Source organism: Dermacentor silvarum, chromosome 6 (genome assembly GCF_013339745.2).
Source record: "Dermacentor silvarum isolate Dsil-2018 chromosome 6, BIME_Dsil_1.4, whole genome shotgun sequence".
Lineage (NCBI taxonomy): Eukaryota > Metazoa > Arthropoda > Arachnida > Ixodida > Ixodidae > Dermacentor > Dermacentor silvarum.
The window spans coordinates 140530260-140550616 of NC_051159.1; the positions used below are offsets into that span (position 1 = coordinate 140530260).

General features: G+C 46.9%; 1 protein-coding gene across 1 annotated transcript in view; it reads left to right on the forward strand.

The window, feature by feature from the left end:
* The first annotated feature begins 2059 nt into the window (after positions 1–2059).
* Positions 2060–20357, forward strand: part of LOC119456098 (aminopeptidase N) — a 30818-nt gene continuing 12520 nt past the window's right edge. Inside the window, exons 1-6 of the mRNA XM_037717697.2 lie at positions 2060–3548; positions 13745–13900; positions 14768–14870; positions 16634–16754; positions 17139–17290; positions 17948–18061. Of these exons, the coding sequence (XP_037573625.1) occupies positions 2446–3548; positions 13745–13900; positions 14768–14870; positions 16634–16754; positions 17139–17290; positions 17948–18061 (1749 nt within the window). The 5' untranslated portion in view covers positions 2060–2445. The remainder of the gene's footprint in view (positions 3549–13744; positions 13901–14767; positions 14871–16633; positions 16755–17138; positions 17291–17947; positions 18062–20357) is intronic.

The window sequence follows — 20357 nt, forward strand, 5'->3', positions numbered from 1 at the left end:
GACCCATTAGAAGTGACATCAGAAATGTTACTGGAGTTCGCTAAATTGCTGTTCCTAATCTACACAGTGTGCTAATGGGAACACCAGATTTGCTTTTAATGGCCTGTAATATTCCTTGTATTGCGCTGAAACTGGAAAAGTGTTACGAGACCATTCACCACGAGAACTGTTTCTAGTAGTAGAAAGTGAGGTAGAAACTTGCATGTCTGCAGGTGTAATTTGAACAAACATCAAGTGTTCCATTTGCTATTGGTGTGCATTCCTGGCAGAGCTGAGTAGGGGCACTAGCTTTCAGCTGAGCACTATGCTAAGGACATGTTTTACAGGTCTGTGCACCTCGCATGAAGAAAGAGTGAGTCGAGAGAGTAGGGGACAATATACTTGTGAAAAATTGCGAATGGGAGTGACAGTACAGGGGAGTGAATGAGTAGTAGCTGCGCTGCAAAAACCTAATACAATATAAAGAACTCGGCACAGCTTGTTGGGAGGTGGGTGCTGGGGCGTACGTCGCAAGGTCGCAACAAAAAGGCACCGGCGAAGCCCTTTGGTAATTGAGAAGCGAAAAGTTACTGCCATGTACGAGTTCAATATAATCTCCTTGCACAGCAATACAATGTTTTGAGCGTTTCTGCCACTTTGCGAATATGTCCCGGGGGTCTTTCTCCGGAATCAATTGAGCACCCTTGTGGGGTTAGACCTTAACTTAAGCAGTTGTGTCAAAATGACGACCTTTGAGCTTCGTTTTTAATTTTTAGAAGAAAGCAAGGTAAGTCGGGCGGAACTTGACGAATGACCCCTCATTCACATGGAGGATCACCAGTAAGCACGAAGCTCGGGTGTATCGGTACGATGCTGGGACAAAGCAACAGTCGTCACGGTAGAAAAGCATGTTTCTACGACCGAAAAAAAGGTTAAGCGTGTCTGCAACTCGACAAAGTGCATGCCTGTTGTCTTTTTTGGTATTCGCAGTATTGTGCCTCAGAAATTCATCCCCAATGGCCTGACTATCAACGAGTTTTACTGTTATTTTGAGGGAATCTGAGGGAGGCCGTTTAGGGAAAATAGCCTGATCTGGGGCACGCTAGGAGCTGGATGCTGCACAACGACAATGCACTCGTGAGTTCCTCGCCGGAAACAACATGGTTTCTACCCTACTCGTCAGGCTTCGCTACTGTTTACTTCATTTTCTTCCCTGAATTAAGAAGTCAACATTTTGACACTATTTCTTGCACAAGCTCGAATCGCAGAAGGGTGCTTGACTCGTCACAGAAAAGATACTTATAGGACTTATTCGCAAAGTGGCTGCAACGCTGGAAGTGCTGTATTGCTGCGCAAGGGAACTATTCCAAAGGGGTCAGTGTTTGAATGCAAATAATTTATTTATTTTATTGAAAACAGCCAGTCTCGAAACTTTTTTATGCCATATATGTATGTGTGGGCGACGTGATGGTATGCCATATGTTAGGGTAGGTATAACGGGAGTGCTAGCGTGTTCTGACATGACTTCAGTGGCGCACCGACGGGAGGGAGGGGGGGTATGGTGTTTCGGGGGTTGTACTCCCCCCCCCCCCCCCCACTGAGGCCGAGTTTGCCCCCCCCCCCCCCTTTTCTTTAACCCCTTTTCTTTCCTTGCGCCTCTGAGAACTGCAACTAAGATGTAAGACGGGCAATCGCCTGCACACTCGCAAAAAGCGCATTTTTTTTTTACAATTTCCCGGGACGAAATTGAAATTAGTGCTGTTTAGATGGTGTTGGCAAACTGTCAACCCCCCCTCCCTGGCAGAGATCCTGGGTGCGCTACTGCATGACTTCACAAGATTTCCTAGTCTTCGTCCTCCAAGTTATTAGCGATTATTTAAAGTGCCTAACGTTACCCGTGCAAACATGAATGAATTAGTAAATTTTTTTAAGGAACGGCTTCGTGGTCTATATATATGCTGGGGTGCGGGAAAGTGGGAAGGAGTATGAGAAGAGGCATAAGAGCGCAGACGTAAACCTATCCCGCACCTACAGATACATCGACGCCACAGCCCCACCAGAAAACGAACAGCATGACTCGGACTTCAGTAGCCCAAAGTTTCCTAGTCCTAACGAAAATGTTGTACTCGACCAAACGGGGCGCCTTATCACGACACCTTCCCTTCCCAAATCAATTGGGGTGATTTTGGCTACTCTGTTGGCTCGCAGCATTCGGTTTCTCGTGTGGTACAAATTGAAAGAAGTGAAGATCGCCGCGCGCTCGGTTGCCATCGTGGGCCGCTTGTGCTGGCAAATGGCTTCCACGAAGGACCGCACTAGAAGGCAGCTAGATTGAACGCCCCGGCGCCGAGTGCCGGGCCCTACCCCACAAACGATCGGTGAGCACGCCTCGAGGGATCGCGTAGCTTCTTCGCTGATCGACGTTGCAGCCGAACCTTTGTAGGGCACGTGCCGACTACGAATACCATGTACGAGTCGAGTGCCCAGTACGTCGTGGGTAGCCGGCCCAAGGCCAGAAGACCAGGTGGTACCGCTACGAGCGCCTTGCACAACCTTAGGAGTCTCCTTAGCCAGCGAAAATGGCAATTCGTGATTGGTCTGTGCTTCGTGCTGAGCGTCGCCGCTGTGGCGTTGCCTGCCAGTGCAGCGCGTTCTGCAAAGCGGGCATCGTCTCGCCGTCCTGCCGCCGCGCCCGTACACAACACCGTCGCGCAGAACGAAGCGGCCGATGAACCACGCGCTGTCCTCAACGCTCCCGCGGTCAACAAGAAGGCACTGGCGCGCAAGCCCTCGGAGCACCACGTGGCCAAGGCGCGCAAGGCGGCACCCGTCGCCACCCCCAAGAAACGCAGGCGGACGGCTTCGCCTACCCGAAAGCCACCGAACATCGCCGAGGAAAAGGAACGCGAAGAGGAAGTGGAGAAGGGCGCCGCCACGAAAGAGGCAGCGGCCGATGAACCGGAAGCACCAGCAGTCCAGGACGCACCGGCAGTAGCAGCACCCGCGGCGGCGGCCAATGACAAGAAGGAAAAACCGCCGAAAAGCCGCACGACAAAGGCCAGCCAGGCTGTAGTGGACAATAAGAACGTGGCTGCCCACAGGGAAAGCGCGCCGCCCCCGAGCAACGAGTCCATCTTCCGTTTCGCCACGCCGTCATTCCCCAACGATGCTGGCGACCACAATGTCGAGGACATTCGCCTGCCGAGAACGGTCAAGCCGATCACGTACAAGCTCGTTCTGGCGCCAGAATACCAGGACCAAAGCATGTCGTTCAAGGGCAGCGTGCGCATCACCCTCGAGGCCCTGGCGCCCACCAAGCTAATCCAGCTGCACGCGGCCAATTTGGTCATCAACCGCGGCAACCTCTCCCTGCGCTTCTCCTCGGGCTCACCCGGTCCCGACATCCTTAGCATCCGTACCAACGACTTTTCTCAGTTCCTGTACATCAACCTCGCCGAGGACCTTCTCGCGGGGGACAAGTACGAGCTAAACATTCCGTTTAGCACGGTGGCTATGTACGACAACGGCTTCAACGTCCGGCGCTACCAGAGGGAAGAAGGCCCGCCCGTGTAAGACAATTTTCGTCACTCGCGCCTGCACTGCTAGTATTTTGCCGTATCTCAGAAGGGGGTATGGCTGAGATAAACGGGCTGTAGGGTTTGGTGACACTTTCCGAGTTGGAGAAACGCGAGGAAAAAGCAACACGAAATTATTTTAGACCTGCGAAGTACTCTTTCGGAATACCGTTTCCATTCATTTGGTGGGAGGAGGTCGATTATTATTGAAAAGAATCTTGGGCCCTATGACGTCACTGGGATTCAAGTTATTTTTCTCGTATTTGGGTTGTTGAGGTACAGGAAAGCTTCACGACACCGCAGTCTTTGATTGCTTTAGAGGTACATGCAGTCCTTTATCTACAATAACTTAGACTAAAGTAAAATCTGTCGAAATCCATGACGTCACGGCTTGCAGGTGCGGAAATTTCGGTGCGGTGTCGCCACGTGTTTTTCGTATTTGGGTTTATTCTAGTTTACTAAGGGCATTTTCTTGTGGTAATGACAGCCGTTTTTGCTATTGCAGAAGAGTAATTTATAAATACTCGCAGCTTGTTCATTTGGGCTAGTTAATTGGCACGTCTTGTCACACAGCAGATTTCTTGAACGGTGCGACACAGGTTGGAGGAAAGAGGCACAGGACAGAGCGCTGCCGTTGCAACAAGACAGATTGCTGCACAGGACACACCGCTCTATCCAGTGCCTCTTCGTCCTGTGTCGCGCTGTTCAAGAAATCTGCTGCGTTATTAATACTATAGTCTCGCACAGCTGCCTGTTGCTGCTCAATTCACTTGCGTTGTCGCAGCCGTTCTTTCGCAGCGTCCTGTTATGACATTCGATGTGATGAAGCTGCTAGAAAGTGCATTATACTGAAAAGAGGATGATTATGGGCAGCACGTCAGGCTTGCAACTTAGGTTTTAGTGTACTCACACGAAGGGGGGGGGGGGGGGGGCAAATTTAATGCCTCTAAAAGCTGCAGCTTCTCCGCACTATCGTAACCATTTCTAGCGCCTTCTATGGTGATGCACCGTTTCTACGACTTCGATATGTTTGGTAAAAGGCAAAAACTATCTTACACCCACTTATAACGATCCAAGCTAGATGAAACGATTTATTGGTTATAACAACCACATTTCGCTGCATGAACGATTTTCCGAGCTTGCCTACTGAAACTGCGTCCAGACAAAAGCGCCGTACTGTTACAACGAACACTTCAAACCCGGTCGCGGTAAAAGGAGGGCGCACGCGAAGTTTCGAAGCATGCACGCAAGCGCGACCGAACTGGGCGCACGACAGCGTCTACAAAGAAAGCCCGTGCAGGTTTCTCGCAAGGAAAGCCTCCCAGTTCAAAAGAATCGTCTTGGTCCGAGGGCCGAAGCCGGAACCAACGTCTTTCTGGAGTAGTCGCTCTGCTTTTGAGCTGACCAGGTGACCAGCAAGTGGTAGCATGAACGCCAACCCGGAGTGCAGAAACACTGAACATAGGCCTCTGCAAATCAGGTCTCCGGAAATCTACAAGGACAAAGGTCCACGAAAAGGAACAACTTTTAGGTACTCTTGCGGGGATGACAATTTCTCCCCTTCATGAAGTTTCCTTGAGCTTGAGGATTACCGCTCAACTAATTTGGTATAAAGTCGATACGTTCCTGCTTGTTTCCGTCTGCGTCTGTCTCATCTTGGGGCAACCATCGAATTGCTTTCAACATGCCTGAGACTTAGATTCATATTTCACTCGGACTTAATGGTTACTCCGCCTGCCGGGTCTTCGACACGATTGCGGTGCTGGTTGTCGTTTCGATTTACATGACGCTGACACTGCGACTGGCACGGGAAGAGCTCTTTATTGCGTTGCACGCTATTTTATACCGCGCCGGTGTGACCAGCGGGACCAGACCACACCGCGTAGCACGCCACATATCGATACAGTTGTCGCCGCTATAATCACTAGCTTTCAACATGCGGCGCGTGCACCACACGCTGTATCGGGGAGTTGTGTGCTTTCAGCGCATGGTGTAATGCCTATCGCAGAATCAAGAGGAGCTGGTTTCGATCCCAGCTACCATGCCCCTGCTTACTATTTACTTATTCGTTTAATTAAATTTATTTATTTATTTATTTACTAATTTATTTATTTATTTAATAATTAATTAACTTATTCATTAAATTGAATAGGTTTCCTTGACTCGTTCTCCCGTTTTTGTGGTCGAAGGAGTACCTGGCTTCAATCACAGGCTGTAGACATCATTAACTAGCACGAAAAAAAAAAAAAAAAAAAAAAAAAAAACATGGGATGACAGTGAGAAGCGCACACGACAGAACGCAAGTCTGTCATAAGCACCGACTAGCCCAACTGTCTTCTTTAATGGGCTTCAATAGCTCGCATACTTCTCTCGCGCCAACGCCCACTAGCTCTTTGACAGCACGGGCTCTCGCGCGAGAGCTTTGTGGCGTCTGAAGGTTTTGATCTGCTGTGGTCGATGGTGACGCTGTGTCGCGTCTCTTCGCTGTGTCGCGTCTTTCTTCAAAGCATTTGGATTTAGGGACAGTGGAGGCAAACTAGACTTTAAGCGAGTAGAAATAACCAAACGGACGTTATCTGATTGGTGGCTAAAATGAAGGCAAGAGTGAAGTTTCACCCTCCAAGACGTACAAAATATATTACTAGTCACGGCTAGGTGGCGTGAGCCGCCACCCGATTTCAGCCTTATCTATCCATCCATCTATCCATCGTATGGAGCATTCCATACGCACATACGCTCAAGCGCTGTTGATAGACGCGCGCATGACGGCGCGCTAACTTCGCCGCGTTGGCTGACGGTTTCGGAGCGCACTTGTTGCCAAGTTCCGTTACGTGCCTTTTGTCGAGATGCGCCGTTTCAGCTTTCCGGCTAACAAAATCTTCGCTTAGACCTACTTCCACAGTGCACGGCATCTGCTTAGTTTTAAAGCGAATGGTCGGATGAGGATCTGACCTCCGTGGAGTAACCGAACGCACAAGGAAGCGCAGGGGCACAGCCGTTGCCATGTCATCGTCGTCACAATGTCGTGATTCCGTTATCGTTATACCGTATTCGTCATGCTATCGCTTTCACCATGCCGTCATCATCTCAGTCATCGTCACGCTTTCACGCCGTCTACCAAAACATGTCGACGATAATGTGTGCGACCATCGTCAGACACCGTTTATCGACGGAAGTGTTTCTAATGTGTCGATTTGATTCCTGCCATTACTAGAAGCTATTGGCTTACTTTGACCATCCTCCTCGATGGTTTCTGCAAAATGTATTCGTTTATTTGCAATGACACTTAGTGTTGTCATGGTAACGACTTCCATACGGGCTATCGCCGGTAAAACAGAGTCGCGGAAGCGGGCTTCCCCCCATTCAATTCATTGTTGTGGAGAAGTCAGATTTAAAGGTGTCTGTTACATAACGTGCAGACCAATTTACTTAACGGCGAGAGCAGATGAAGCGATGCAACAAATTACTGAACTACTACTAAGCCGCAGCGTGACCAGTGCAAGTGTACCAGAAAATGCTTGGATGCAGGCAGTTACAGAACTCCATGCCAAGTGTCGCCGCAGATTCACTTTGTGTCTCTTGAACTAACCATCTAGCCATAGCACATTCACGTTTCTCTTGCCATGTGACCTCGGAAGATCGTTGGAAATGTTGAACGAGAGTGATAATGATCCTTCTTTGTCGCGGCTTCGCGAATACGTTCTCAGTTTGCGAATTCGGCCTATTACGAATTCGGCCTTGCTGCTGTCCGCCCTCCCAACCACGTTGGACGGAAATCAAAGTTGCACGAATAATAAATAAATATTTATTAGAACTTGCATAACTAAACAAATAGTGAGCGTGACGCCTTCGCTCACAAACATAACAGCTGGCCGTCATATCAGGTCATTTGTAGCCAATCAGACTCTGCCCCGAATCGCACAAGCCGTTTATACAGGGTGTACCATGCAACTTTAGCCAAACATTAAAAATGTGCAAATGCCTCGTAGCTGGACAAAATCAAGTTAATGTTGTTTGCCGTCACTTGGAGATACACGAAAAACTGCCGCGCGACTGGCCGCTCGAGGCACTTTGCGTGTATTCGCAGGCTTCTTCCACGCTCGGAAAAACATTTTATGTAGCACGTATTCAGCAACAGAAAGCTGTATCGGAAGTTTTACAGCGAAAGCTGTATATGGCTAGGCGAAACGAAAAACCGTTCGTCTCATGTTTCGATAAACGTATCCATTGGCTGCGCTGTCAGTTACGTCGTTCTCTATGCGTCGCCCCCAAGCGCGCGCGCCATTGGCAGCGCCAATCATCGTGTGTGCTTCGAGAACAAGCACACCCCTCTAGCATACACATAGGCCCAGTATACTTTACAAAGTACACCTACTCACTTTTTTTTGGTGTACTAAGGAACACAGTATATTTCTTCTTTAATTATTTACAAATGAAAATTGTGTTGTACTTTAAGAGTACACTGGGCCCTAATGGGTCAATAGCGACAAATAGCAGCCAATCAGGGGTGGTATTTGAACTATTTGAGGAAGTCTAGATCAAGAAGCCTGAAAAGTCTTACACATCCTTTGCTATATAGTTACGCTACAGAACAGACTTCTCACAGAGGCCTTCGTCATTCCTACCTGGAAGCAACCGAACCTGAAAATGTTCTCATCATTTATCTAATTCCGCGTTTCTCTGTTCTCGGTATCCATTCTCTTGCACCACACAGTTATCTCGTAAAGCGGCGAAATTTAGAACGCATGTTTATGGCTGTGCTCCAAATCGCGAATTCTGGTGTGACTGTGTCATTACGTCTTTAATTTCAGGTTAGTCGCCGAGTGGTGTGGCGGGACAAGTCGATACTTGTGCTTGACGTTTCAAAAGCATTGTGCCGTCGGCGTGCGCATACGTATTCACTAATAATGATGTGACTAGTAATTTCCTTCCTCCTAATACCATAAGGCTGGTTATTTAAATACTAGTTTAGAAGGCATATTTAGTGAGCGAAAAGCCTTAACACTGCTTTTTGTAAGCGGCATCATCCTAAACTTTAGAGGAGTATTTATGTAATAGGTGTATACGGGCAAAATGCAGATAGCGCTATAAAATAGTGCCATAGGGAATTGTCAGTCGGTTTTCAGAACGTGCATGGTCATTCTTTCCAGTTGTTCATACGTAGTCATAAGGCATTCTCATATATATATCCCCCAATAGGACCCCATATATACCTATGGAGCGGAGCGTGTCACGCGTTACAAACAGACGGATGGACAGATTTCCGAGTTAAGTAGCTCGAGAATGATTACGCATTAATGACTGCTTGCGTGAATAATACGATACCTCGAACAGTGAAAACTTGACATCATTTGCTATAGTATACATTCAAGCTGCTACCGCATCGTAATGCCGGACCAAGAGCACATACAGGTCCTGACTTGTTTGCAGGCAGTGCTTGTCTGCTATTCTTAATTTTGCGCCAGGAATGATGTCTTTGAACGTGGCATAAGGTACCTTGCCTGCGGCTGGCATGATGGCTGACACCTGCCATGGAAGTCGTAGTATATCTCTTTAGCAGAGTTTTCAAAATTGCGGCAAGGCTATCAAAAGTGTGCGCAGTGGAAAAAAAATTGCTGAGCTTCTTATGCTGCACTTTAGTGAGATATATGCGAAAGAATATGTGCTGGCCCTCTTCATATCTTTATATGTGACTTGTTTGTTTTTACTTTATTGTTTGTTCTAGCTCTCTCACAAAAATTCTAATGAGTTTTAATTCAACTACATTGATTTTTATCCAGACTATCGTGTGTAAGTTAAGCTTTAATGAAATTTTCTTGCCGAGTTTCAAAAACGGATTGGCCGCCATGTTTTCACTCTCTTTTTGTATGTCAATCGAGCGCCTGTTCAGTCGAAAGAAGTTTGTAAGCTAGCCTAAAGAAAAAAAAAAGTGACACTTGGTCTATTTAGGGGGAAACGGCGATATATATGTCCCGTATGTTGTCGCTAAAACCCGAGGAGAAAAAAAATCTCGGCGTCATCTTTTTTTGTGGATCCACATTATGAGCCGGTTACGGGTCATGATTGTAGACCCGGCTTACAATATCACTTTTACATACAAACACATTTTACATAACCAACAGAGGAACTCCACATAACGGATACGCACGACACATTCGCACTACGAAGAAATAATTAAATTAAATTATGGGGTTTTATGTGTGTTTTTTATATAATTATTACGAAATATGTTGCTCCACCCTGCATGCTGCTCGGATGTTTCTTGGGACCAGTCAAGCTGCCATGAGCAGCTTTTTTCCCACCACAACACTGTATTGTACATGTTTTGTGGCAAAAATAAACATCATTCATTCATTCATTCATTTAAAACCACCATCTGATTATGAGACACACCGTAGTGGGGGACTCCGGATTAATTTCGACCACCTGGGGTTCTTTAACGTGCACCTAAATCTAAGTACACGGATGTTTTCGGCATTTCGCCCCCATCGAAATGCGGCCGCCGTGGCCGGGATTCGATCGCGGGACCTCGTGCTCAGCAGCCCAACACCATAACCACTGACCAACCATGGCGGGTCATTCGCATAGGAACACTGCTTTCTTTTTCTGTATTGCCTATGTAAACACATTTTTACAGTAACACAGACATACGTATAGGGAAAAAAATCACCGCATATCCACGAAGTGAATGATGATGAGTGGGCGAAGCACCGGGGATCATTCGGCTAACCGTGAATCCCCCGATGCCGGCAAGCGGACCCAGAGGCGGCGAGAGCGCGGGAAGCGGCGGCAAAACGCCGGAAGCGTTCTCTACCTGAGGTTGGTGGCGCCGATGCTCGGTTCAAGCACGAGCTTCGCGAGCCCTCAGCTCCGGGTCCGCTTGCCGGCGTTGCCGTTTGCTGCAGCTTCCCGTGCTCTATACTCCGGGTCCGCTTGTTGTCTGCGTCGCCGTGCTGCAGCAGCTTTGCGAGCCCTTCGACACCGCTTGCAGTTGAGCCGCCACTCGCCTTTTCATCCATAGCGGGCGCGCCGTTATCAGAAGCGACCGTTATCATCCATGGCTGAAGAGCGAAAGAGCGAAAGAGAGCGCGCGTCGGGAACGAACGCCCTTGTGCACCGCAGAGCCCCTAGCGGACTCCATGCTAAACCAGAGCTACGGACGAGAGAGAAAGAGAGCGCGCGTCGGGAACGAAGCCCTTGTGCACCGCAGCGCCCCTAGCGGTCTCCATGCAAACCAGAGCTACGGACGACGGGCGACGAGGGAGGGACAAGGCTCGGCCCTAAGGTGCTTCGCCCCTAAAACGCAAACTTTATCTGAGCTGTGAGCTCTTACAGCTTTTATAATATTGCTTCATCTGCAGAAGGCTTTCGACTCGTTGGAGTCGGTGCATTCAGGGGAATTTTGTTGAATCCTTTGTGTTCGTACAAATGAGCACACCGATTAAAAAACGTTACTCTCGAACCGGGCGTGCATCAATATCAGCGTTCCGCACCGCCATTCTAGTCAGCCTACCTACTCTGCAGGCCTGGTAGCACAACGGTTACCCCCTCCTTATTTCCAACTGGGAGAAATCTAATGCCATGGCCATCTAAAGGCAAGCCCTTTTTTAAAGTCCGTTGAAAGACGGCCTAAAACACTGCTCGGACTACCTACACCTAACACCTTTCAGCTGATTTATATAGCCATAGTGTTTCGACCTACATAGAAGTGCCGGTGGGGGATTTCTGTTCTACGCAGTTCAACAATAAATTTTTCCAGCATGCGTTTATGTTTAGAGCAATCTAATAGGCAACTCAGCAGCACACAATCGTGTTAATATAACATCTCATTATAATGAATCTCTTTTGATTAGCGACAAGTGAATCAAATACCCTTTGATTTTTCACATTTTGAGAGTGTTCAATAACTGGTAAATTAAATGTCTCTCGTGTGTGGTTCAATTGGTGCTGTCTTAACTTTAGTTAAGCTCGTATGGAGCGTGAGTTAATTGACGCTTTCCTAACTTTAGTAAATGAACTTGATACACAGTCAATTAAAACTCGAAGTATGTATTTGTTGGACATTCATTGTCTGTGTTCAATCATTATGGTTCCTTCCTAAGCACCATGTCGAGTGACCACCGATTGTAACGCATTCCACCAGCTTACTCGGTACACGCATATATATGTTGGGATGTATACGCAATGTTTCGTTTACTTTATGGATGAATACATCTTTAATCGCAGAGGATGGCCAGTGGCTCTAGTAGGGCGAAGGAAAGGAAGGGTACATCAATACTAATATTAACTCCGCAGGCCAACCTCTTCCACAAAGTTTAGCCTGCTGTTTACCCACTAAAACGGCGCGCATTCTTCGGCCATCTCGTTTTTTGCGTGCTTACACGTTAGACCACTCTGAACGCCTCAGAACGCGCAGAGCGCCTCTGAGGCGTTTCGGCAGCGCCACGTCTTCGTGCATCCTCAGTATACGATGACATCTATTGAGTTCAGCGTACAGCACGGTGTAAGATATTTTGACAGTACGGTATAGCAGCGCAAACCGCTCGCGAGGAGGAGCAGGATAAAACATTTATTAAATGAAATGAAAAGACACGAGTGACGAGAGTTTCTGCTTCTCCTTGCTCGCGAACCGTACAGCCAAACGTGTCGCCCGCAGCTCGGGAGTCTCGGCCGCATGACGCTTTCGTCGCATCGGCCCCACAGCGGCGCCGTTCGGTGACCTCCGCGTCTGTTGCGCCCTTCTCAGAACGGCACCATTCTGATATCAGCCTTTTCATTTTTACATTGCGTGGGCAACAGTACGTATCTTCCACCCTAAACGCAGTGCAGGCAATTGAAGCCCGGCGCAAGTCGAACTCTGTCGAAGCGGGGAGAGGCGATCACACCGACCCTGCACGAGTTGATAAGACAGCAGCGCAGGGAAGACGAGGACACTAGAAACGTAAAACGCATACCACGAGCGCTCGCGATCACGCCACTCCCACCGCCATGTTACGAATCGCTCCCTCGTCGGCAAAGTTTGGGGTGCGTTGCATGCGTCTTGGTGGGATGGGATGCGTGCCAAGCTGCCAACAACGATTGTTGCACATTTGTGAGGACTTCTGAGGGTTTCCGGTCGCCTGGCAGAATGGACTTTCGGCCACTACAAGGGAAGGATCCATTCTCCCCCCGGAAAGTTATTGAACCCTACGGTCTCTACCATAACATTAATGACCTCTTAGGCCGTCACTAATGAGTTAGTAATTACCCCTTAGACCACTAAAGGAATGTATGGCCCCGCCTACATCCACAAGAATAATATGAGTTCCCCGTATAGGGAATTAGAGACATTTCGGAGCCTCGAAGGGCGTATAATAAGCGACCCTGCCGTTCTCCGCCTCTCTCTCTCTCTCCGTTTGTCGTTCTGACTATCATCATATAAATAAAATTGCTAAGTTTTTGGAAAACTGCGCCTCAATCCTGCCCGGCCTCCGGGTCTCCCGACGCTCATGGCCCGTCTTCCTCGGTAACCTACCGCGTCGTAATGTTGGATGCCAGGCTCAAGGCTTGAGGACCCGACGTCGTAACACGCAGCAAATCCGACGGGAATCAGTGCGCGTCGGTTGAGAGAGAGTGATTGTGGGGAGGAAGAGGCATGAAACTGCCGACCAGGTTAAAACCGTCATTAGCAGCATCACGACTACCGCTCTGACCACCAGGAAGAGGCTCAACGCCTTGGGGAAGGGCGGTAATTAAGAGGAACGGAAAAGAGAAGGACGTCGCGGTCGCAGGACACATCACTTGTGGGAGTTTTCGTCATGTCCCTTTCGCGGAGCCCCTATGTCCATGCTGTAGAATGCTTCCGCATGGAAAAGCTTGACTAATTAATTTTCTCACGGAAGATGCGCGTATTCTCAGCGTGTTATCTTCAGTCACAACTTCCATAGCAGTCACCATGACTTCGCGCCGACAGCAGTAGTAGTAACTTAGACTCTGTTCAAAGACAAATGTCGCGGCGCAGGAGAACAGTGACAATCACTGCCAGAACATAAAAACAATATGTACCCCCACGTAACGCGACCATGCACTTCGGTCAGCGCTCGCGTGTACTGCACAATTTCATCTTCCACATTCACAATGTGATGTAATGTTTGGATGCTTTTGCGTGTAGCCTAAAACACTTCGCATATGTCTTTTTTTTCCCCTGACAGGTGGGTTTATGGTGCCAACTTCCTGCCCACCGAAGCCAGGCGTACCTTCCCATGTTTCGACGAGCCAGGAATCAAGGCTCCCTTCGTAATTGAGGTCATTCGACCCCAAAACCTTCACACGCTCTCTAACATGCCCCTGGCAGCAGTTTATAATAAGTGAGTGCTTTGTTTTCGTAATCGGCCATTTTCTTCCCGAGTCGCTTGTCGACTGAAGGCCTAAGGAAAATGAGGTGAACTTAGGTCATAGTTAAGCGAGTTCGGAGGAGACCATTAGTTAAGAAGACGCCGCTCATCGAGGACAGATCTAGGCAAAGAATGCGGCTGTACTGTACAAGAGCAGTCGTGAGAAAGCGAGTAATCTAAGTAATACTTGTTGCCAACATTTTACTGCTGGCTCGTTACACGGCAGCCACTGCACAAAAATGGTCAATGAAGTTTTCGAGAAAATCGGAATATTTATTGTCAAAACTAGGTATGGGCACGTGGAATACACGTATAGGACCACGCGTTATGCACGTGAAATGTGTGGAACGTATGGGCTAATACACGTCGAATATATGGAATAAAACGGAAAGTTAACAACGAAACGAAAACTCCTCGCTCCTGGAGGATTAACTGCACATTGCCTGCTCGTAAATTGTGGTGTGGGGCAAGATGAGGAGGTGTGTGGGAGCGTATTGTTCATATATAGTCTTTAGGCAGTAATTACGCACGCTCGTGCTTGTGCCATCACTGACATTTACAACTTATAGCTCTATTAGTATTAGAAATATGGTCGCCACATAAGTGATTGATGCAGTATACACATGCGCCAATGTAGATAAAATTATGCTCCACTGGCGCTAGAACGCCACATCAGCGTATCATTTCCATTTTTTTTCTCTATCTCTGCCTGCAGCGTTACAAGCGGGATGATGCGAGCAGCCCGCTTCAGAATGAGTGTTATTTTCGCGACGAGTTACTGCTATGAATTTGAGCTACGTAGTCGCAAGATTAGTTAGACTCGCCTTTTTTATTCCTTAGGCGCGAGGACCGAAAAGCAGATGTGTTCGTCACAACTTTCCCCATGTCGACGTTTTCTGCCGGATTCTTCATATCCGACTTTGTATCCTACGGGAACGGCTCGGTACGTATTTTATGATAATAATTGTTGTTTGCCTGCCATTTCTCCCCATCTCAGAGTTCCTTGTTGTTTAGGTGTGGCAAGTCGGATTACTGAAAGTCATAGCCTTCACTGAAATCAAAATGGCAAGATGTGCGCGTCCTGGATGACTGTCCGACAATGAAGCGCATGTGACTGAACGGGGGCCGAATGCTTTTGCATATAGATTTATTTATTTATTTCAACATACTGCAGCCTCGAAGATCTATCGCAGGAGTGGGGAGTAGAAAATACAGAGATGGCAAAGAAGGGGAAAATAAAAGAAAACGAAACAAGATGCAATAAACATCAGTGGTTAACAATCTACAAAAAGAGGAATTCCGCAGTTATATAGTGCGGAAAAAAACACTATTTAAGCGCAGATAAATAATCACAGTCTGCGAATGCCACTGTGTGAATATTAACCGCACTTTTGTGGTCCTTAAGTACCATTGTCCTTCAGAAGAAACAGAGCGAAAACATGCCATGCCTAGAAAAAAAATACTCACATTCCGTTCCTGCTGCACTTCGACTATTGTTGCCATGTACCCATTTTCTTCTGTCTCTAATATTATCAGGACGGAAGGAAAAGAGGAAACCCAGAGTTTATTGTCGTATCCTTCACCTAAGTGCAACTCAAGCTGAGCATGTTCTTGTGTCCGCTCTTTCTGCACAGTACCGTATACTGGTTACTCTATAGTGAAGGCTAAAACATCATCAGCGTTTCACCAATACCAAGCGTGAAGTTCAAAGAGACAGAAAGATAAAAAAAGCTTTATTGCAATTCTGTGAGATTTCCAGAGACCCTCATTCCAGGGACTCGCTTACTACGTTCGCCAGTGTCAATTCGATAAACGCATCAAGGAATCGTTGATCATGTGTCTTGGAGGCTTGAGTCAGTCACCCAGCGCTGAGAGTCAAGCAGATTTGGGTTTTTGAGAGGAGGAGTGGCGGAAGAAAGGGGGGGGGGGGGAATGGACTTCAATGCTAGAGTGTGTGTTCTGTGTTGAGGTCTTGTTCGCATACATGCCGTTGGGGGTCTACTGAGCCCCAGATAGGGTTGAGCTTGTCAACACAGACAGGTGTACCCTGTCCACGTTGTAGTGTCCTGGATATTTTTGAAAAGACTCGTGTGACCGTTAGTTACTGCTTTAATTGAGTGGGCCGAGTCATAAGAGTATCTCGGTTAGATCGGGCATATCGGGCGCCCGGAATGACAGGCGCGCACATAACGCACACGGCGAGTTGAACGGCCGCAGGGTGTCCTCCCTGCAAAAAGCGGGCCGCAAGACTGACTTTCTCGAAGTAGGCTTTGTCATAACATGCGAGCATATTGACGCCTGAAAGTTGAAGCTTCAGTGGAGGAAGAGGCAGAAAATGCACTTGAAATGCCTTTCTGTGACTTCTTTTAAGCTTCAGTGGATGTTGTCGAAAAGCATCAGAGGCTGCGCACAGTGAACTAAGATCCCATAGCATATTTTTCTATATTCCTCGAGGTCTATTCACACCGGAGACGCCAGTTCTCATAAATAGCTTAGTGTACGCAGTATCCGGGTGTAAGACCACCCTGCAACGCCGGGGGTGGTTCGCCTTCATGCTTGAAATAGTTTATGGTTAACGGCATCCTCAGAGAGAACTGACTCACCCTCGCCATTTACTAGTGTTAGCAACCACTTAACAATTTCTGTGCTAAACGCTACCGGTCCAAAGTCAATGAACTCTTTTATTGCAATATTGTTGTTCCTCAGATGAAGCTTTGGGCACGGCCTGGTGCAGCAAAAGACGTCGATTTCCTACTTACGATGGGTCCGCAGATTCTGAAGTTTTACGAAGAATACTTCGCGGCGCCCTATCAAGTGCCAAAGACTGGTAAGTCTTTTTAACTACCCACTGTCAGTTCTAGGTTCTTGAGCTCAAGCGATATTTGCACTGCAGACTTCATGCGCTCAGCATGTTTTTTATTTCTTTTTTTAGGATGACGAGTTTTTTTTTAAATCACTTACCATGTTTCATCTCTTTTGTTGGTAATATAATTTTGAATTCAATACAATAAACTTTATTTTCCTTTGAGAGGGACGTGTCTGGACTAAAAGCCACCTTTTGTAGCTTGACGAGGTCCAGAAGCCCATATACACCTTGGAACCGAACTACAGCTAACCTCGGGTTAACCTTTGAGCTTGATCGCTCCCTTCCTCTCTTTTTTTCTTAGCACTTCGCGTTTCCGAGCGCTCCCTTTCCTTTCTTTCCTTGCAGACGTGATCGCCATGGAGCACTACATCAGCGACATTCAAAACATGGGACTCCTGTACCTGCCCGAGTCGGTCGCATTCTACGATGCCGAGGAGTCTTCGATAGCCAAGAGGCAAAGCGTCATGCTTTCTCTCTGTCATGCCTTCTCTCACGAGGTGAGACATTTGGGGCTTCAAGCTAGCTCGCACCAGTGAGATGTTGCGCAAGTGTGCGCACCGCTTTTGGTGCGAATGCAGCAAGTGAGTCTAAATAATATCCTAACGCCACGAATTGTTTTGCGAGCAAGGAAGTGAGCATAAGTAAGTTTGTATGTGCTGATATGTTGATGCAATCTGCATTCTACTTTAAGAGTTTTTTTTTTCTATGTAAAATGTCGACCATTACAGCGGCGCCAAGCTCTTGCTGCCAAGTTAATATTAACGCAGGAACATCATCGCCCCAGGGGTAACGATGCGAACGATGCATGCATCTGCGCAACCGATGGTGCCGACATAATGTCACTACATTCGACACGACAACCGTCGTGCTACCTTTCTTGCTTAAAGTTTGCAGCGCCACTTTTGAAAAGTGGTGTCAGACACACTTTGTTGACGTTTCACGCAGCAACTGTTGAAAGAAACTGCGAAATGCGTGCAGTGATGGACACAGACACACGGACACGATAGCGTTTCCTAGAGATTATTAGCTTAGTAGCAAAGTCGACTCAGAAGATTTTATTTACTGCTATAGATTTGTTTAAAAAATGTGGACTAGTCATTTTAATGGAGACTGCATTTTTTATTTATTTTATTCATTTATTGTTTTTTTTTCAGTGGTTTGGAAACTTAGTTTCTCCGGAGTGGTGGGACGACGTGTGGCTGATGGATGGATTTGCATCGTACTTCCAGTACCGCTGTCTCGAGTACTTCGACCAGTCATCTAAATCGGTAACGGCCGTTGCCATTGCAATTTGTAGTTGATCGTTTTGTTTCTAATAATTTAGTTTACGTTTTCCTATCATTTTCTCCCCATTGATTATAGACATCATTTCAAGATTGAAGTGATGTTGTTTTCACGTTGCAGATCAAGGGCTTATGCTCTTGCCTTGAGTGCAAATTAATCTAAATTTCAGGAGCGCAATATGACCCTTCCTAAAGGAGGGTATAAGACATGGAATTGAGTACAGAGTTTTCATGTAAAAACACATTACATGAACTGCGAGATTATGGAGAACGTAACTCAAAACACGCTTCTATAATTAAAACACCCGATCGCTTATGGTTTCGTATTCGCTACAGTGTGGGCACCGTCACCAGCACATTATTTTAACCCTATTGTGATCAAATTTCAGTGCATAAAATGCGCCGGTTTGACACGTCGATCTTACGGTTCTGAGACATCTGCGCAAACCACGCTGTCGGAAGTCTTATGCGCAGCCTTTCAGGACGATTACGGCACTTCCTTAAGCACGAAGCCTTGTTAAGTCTTAGGCTGTGCTTGACCTGTATCTATTATGTCAAAATCACATGGTCTTGTCATTGTCCGTGAAATTCAAGGCTGTTCACAAACATTCAAATGCAATATTTGTGGCGCAGGTAAGGCCGAAATTTCTCGGTTTGCGCGAGCTCTCTCTAAAAAAATAAAAGAATTTGACGGTGCCTGGCGCGCAGCTTCGATTTCAAACGTGCTACGTGTACTAAAGTATACGGGACGAACGTTGTGTTGTATTGTTTTAAACGCTGGAAGCGAGAACTGGGCTGATATTTGACTTTGTTGTTGAACCCACATCCCGTAAACATTGGACCCTGCGTGTAAGTTATGATTCCCCGTAAACGGATAAACTTCTGAGTTTGTTGACGTTATCAATTATAGCACTGTTAACGTTACCTTCCCACTTATGACAAGTAGGCATGGGTGGGCGTCAGGGCACCGCACAAACTCGCGTATTATCTCTCGTTTCTATTATGGAGGTTGCGAGAGGAAACACAGGTGCTACATATGGCTGAAAACTGTGAGCTTTCATTGCAGTCACTGCTTCATGAAGCCTCACGTAGCATAAGGTACAATGCCCCATTAAGGGAGCAAGCGTACGTAACACACATCGCTGATTCACTGCTACGAACTGCAAACCAGACGGGACGCAAAGTAGGATAAGGAACAGGTTGTTTTGCACCAGTCTTTGGTGTAGTTAGTAGCGATGAATTCGTACGAGATAGGTCAGCTGTCAACTATACTATAAGCATACTCTCTTGGCAACGCGCTGTGGTAGCTCCATGCGGTCACGGTTTCATCACCAGAAAATTGCCCTGCTACGCGCGATCAATAACTGTGGTTTTAAAATAGTGTGAAAACAGTCGCAGTATACTATATCTTTGCAATATACGTCACAGTTCCACTTCTAGTGACGATATTATTTACAGATAGAACAAATGCCACAAAAGTGTGCAAAAGGACTTGCAAGCATGCAACATAGCATCGGCAACGTTAATGAAATATCGCGGAAGCATTCAGGGGGTCGTTGCTTACATACCTTAGTATGTATCCACCGGGTCAATATGCACACTGATGCATATGCGGTGAATGTGTATCTTCTATCACATTCTTCTAACGCATATGCGGAACACCTGCATTTGCGCACATACATAGTACAGAAACTTTAGCCAAACATTCTGAGAGACTGAAAAAAAGGAAGAAAGTAAGCGCATTTCGCGAAGATTACCGCGAGATGATTATATGATATCATGCGCCATGTCTAACTACATTTCAATTCATGGCCGTATTTGTCAGTTTAGAAAGATACTTGCCAAAAATACATTACCAACAGTCATATAATCTTGCAAGCTATGCATCGGAATATGGATATATTAATGAACGTTCGTCAGAAATAGAGAGAGTTATGTTGTCCCATTTGTGATTACGTGTAACTCACTGGGGCGATGTGCAGTCATGCCTAAGTTTGGTGCATCACACACGTCAGGACTGAAGTGATCAATTAGGTTGTAGAAGGGAAACCTCTCTCTGGAGCAATCATTTCTACAAGAGGACTTGTCTTCATGAGGAGATGATATTCTGTTCGTAGAATGTAACTATGAGTGGTCCCAAGTGGAAAGGTGGAGAGACGCGCCTGTGGCTGTTATGTCTGCTTGGGGAACTCATGTTTTCCTATACATAGTGAGATGTTTACTTATATCTAATTGTTACACTAACTTACAATCTTTCTCTTCTTTCCTTTAATGCCCATTA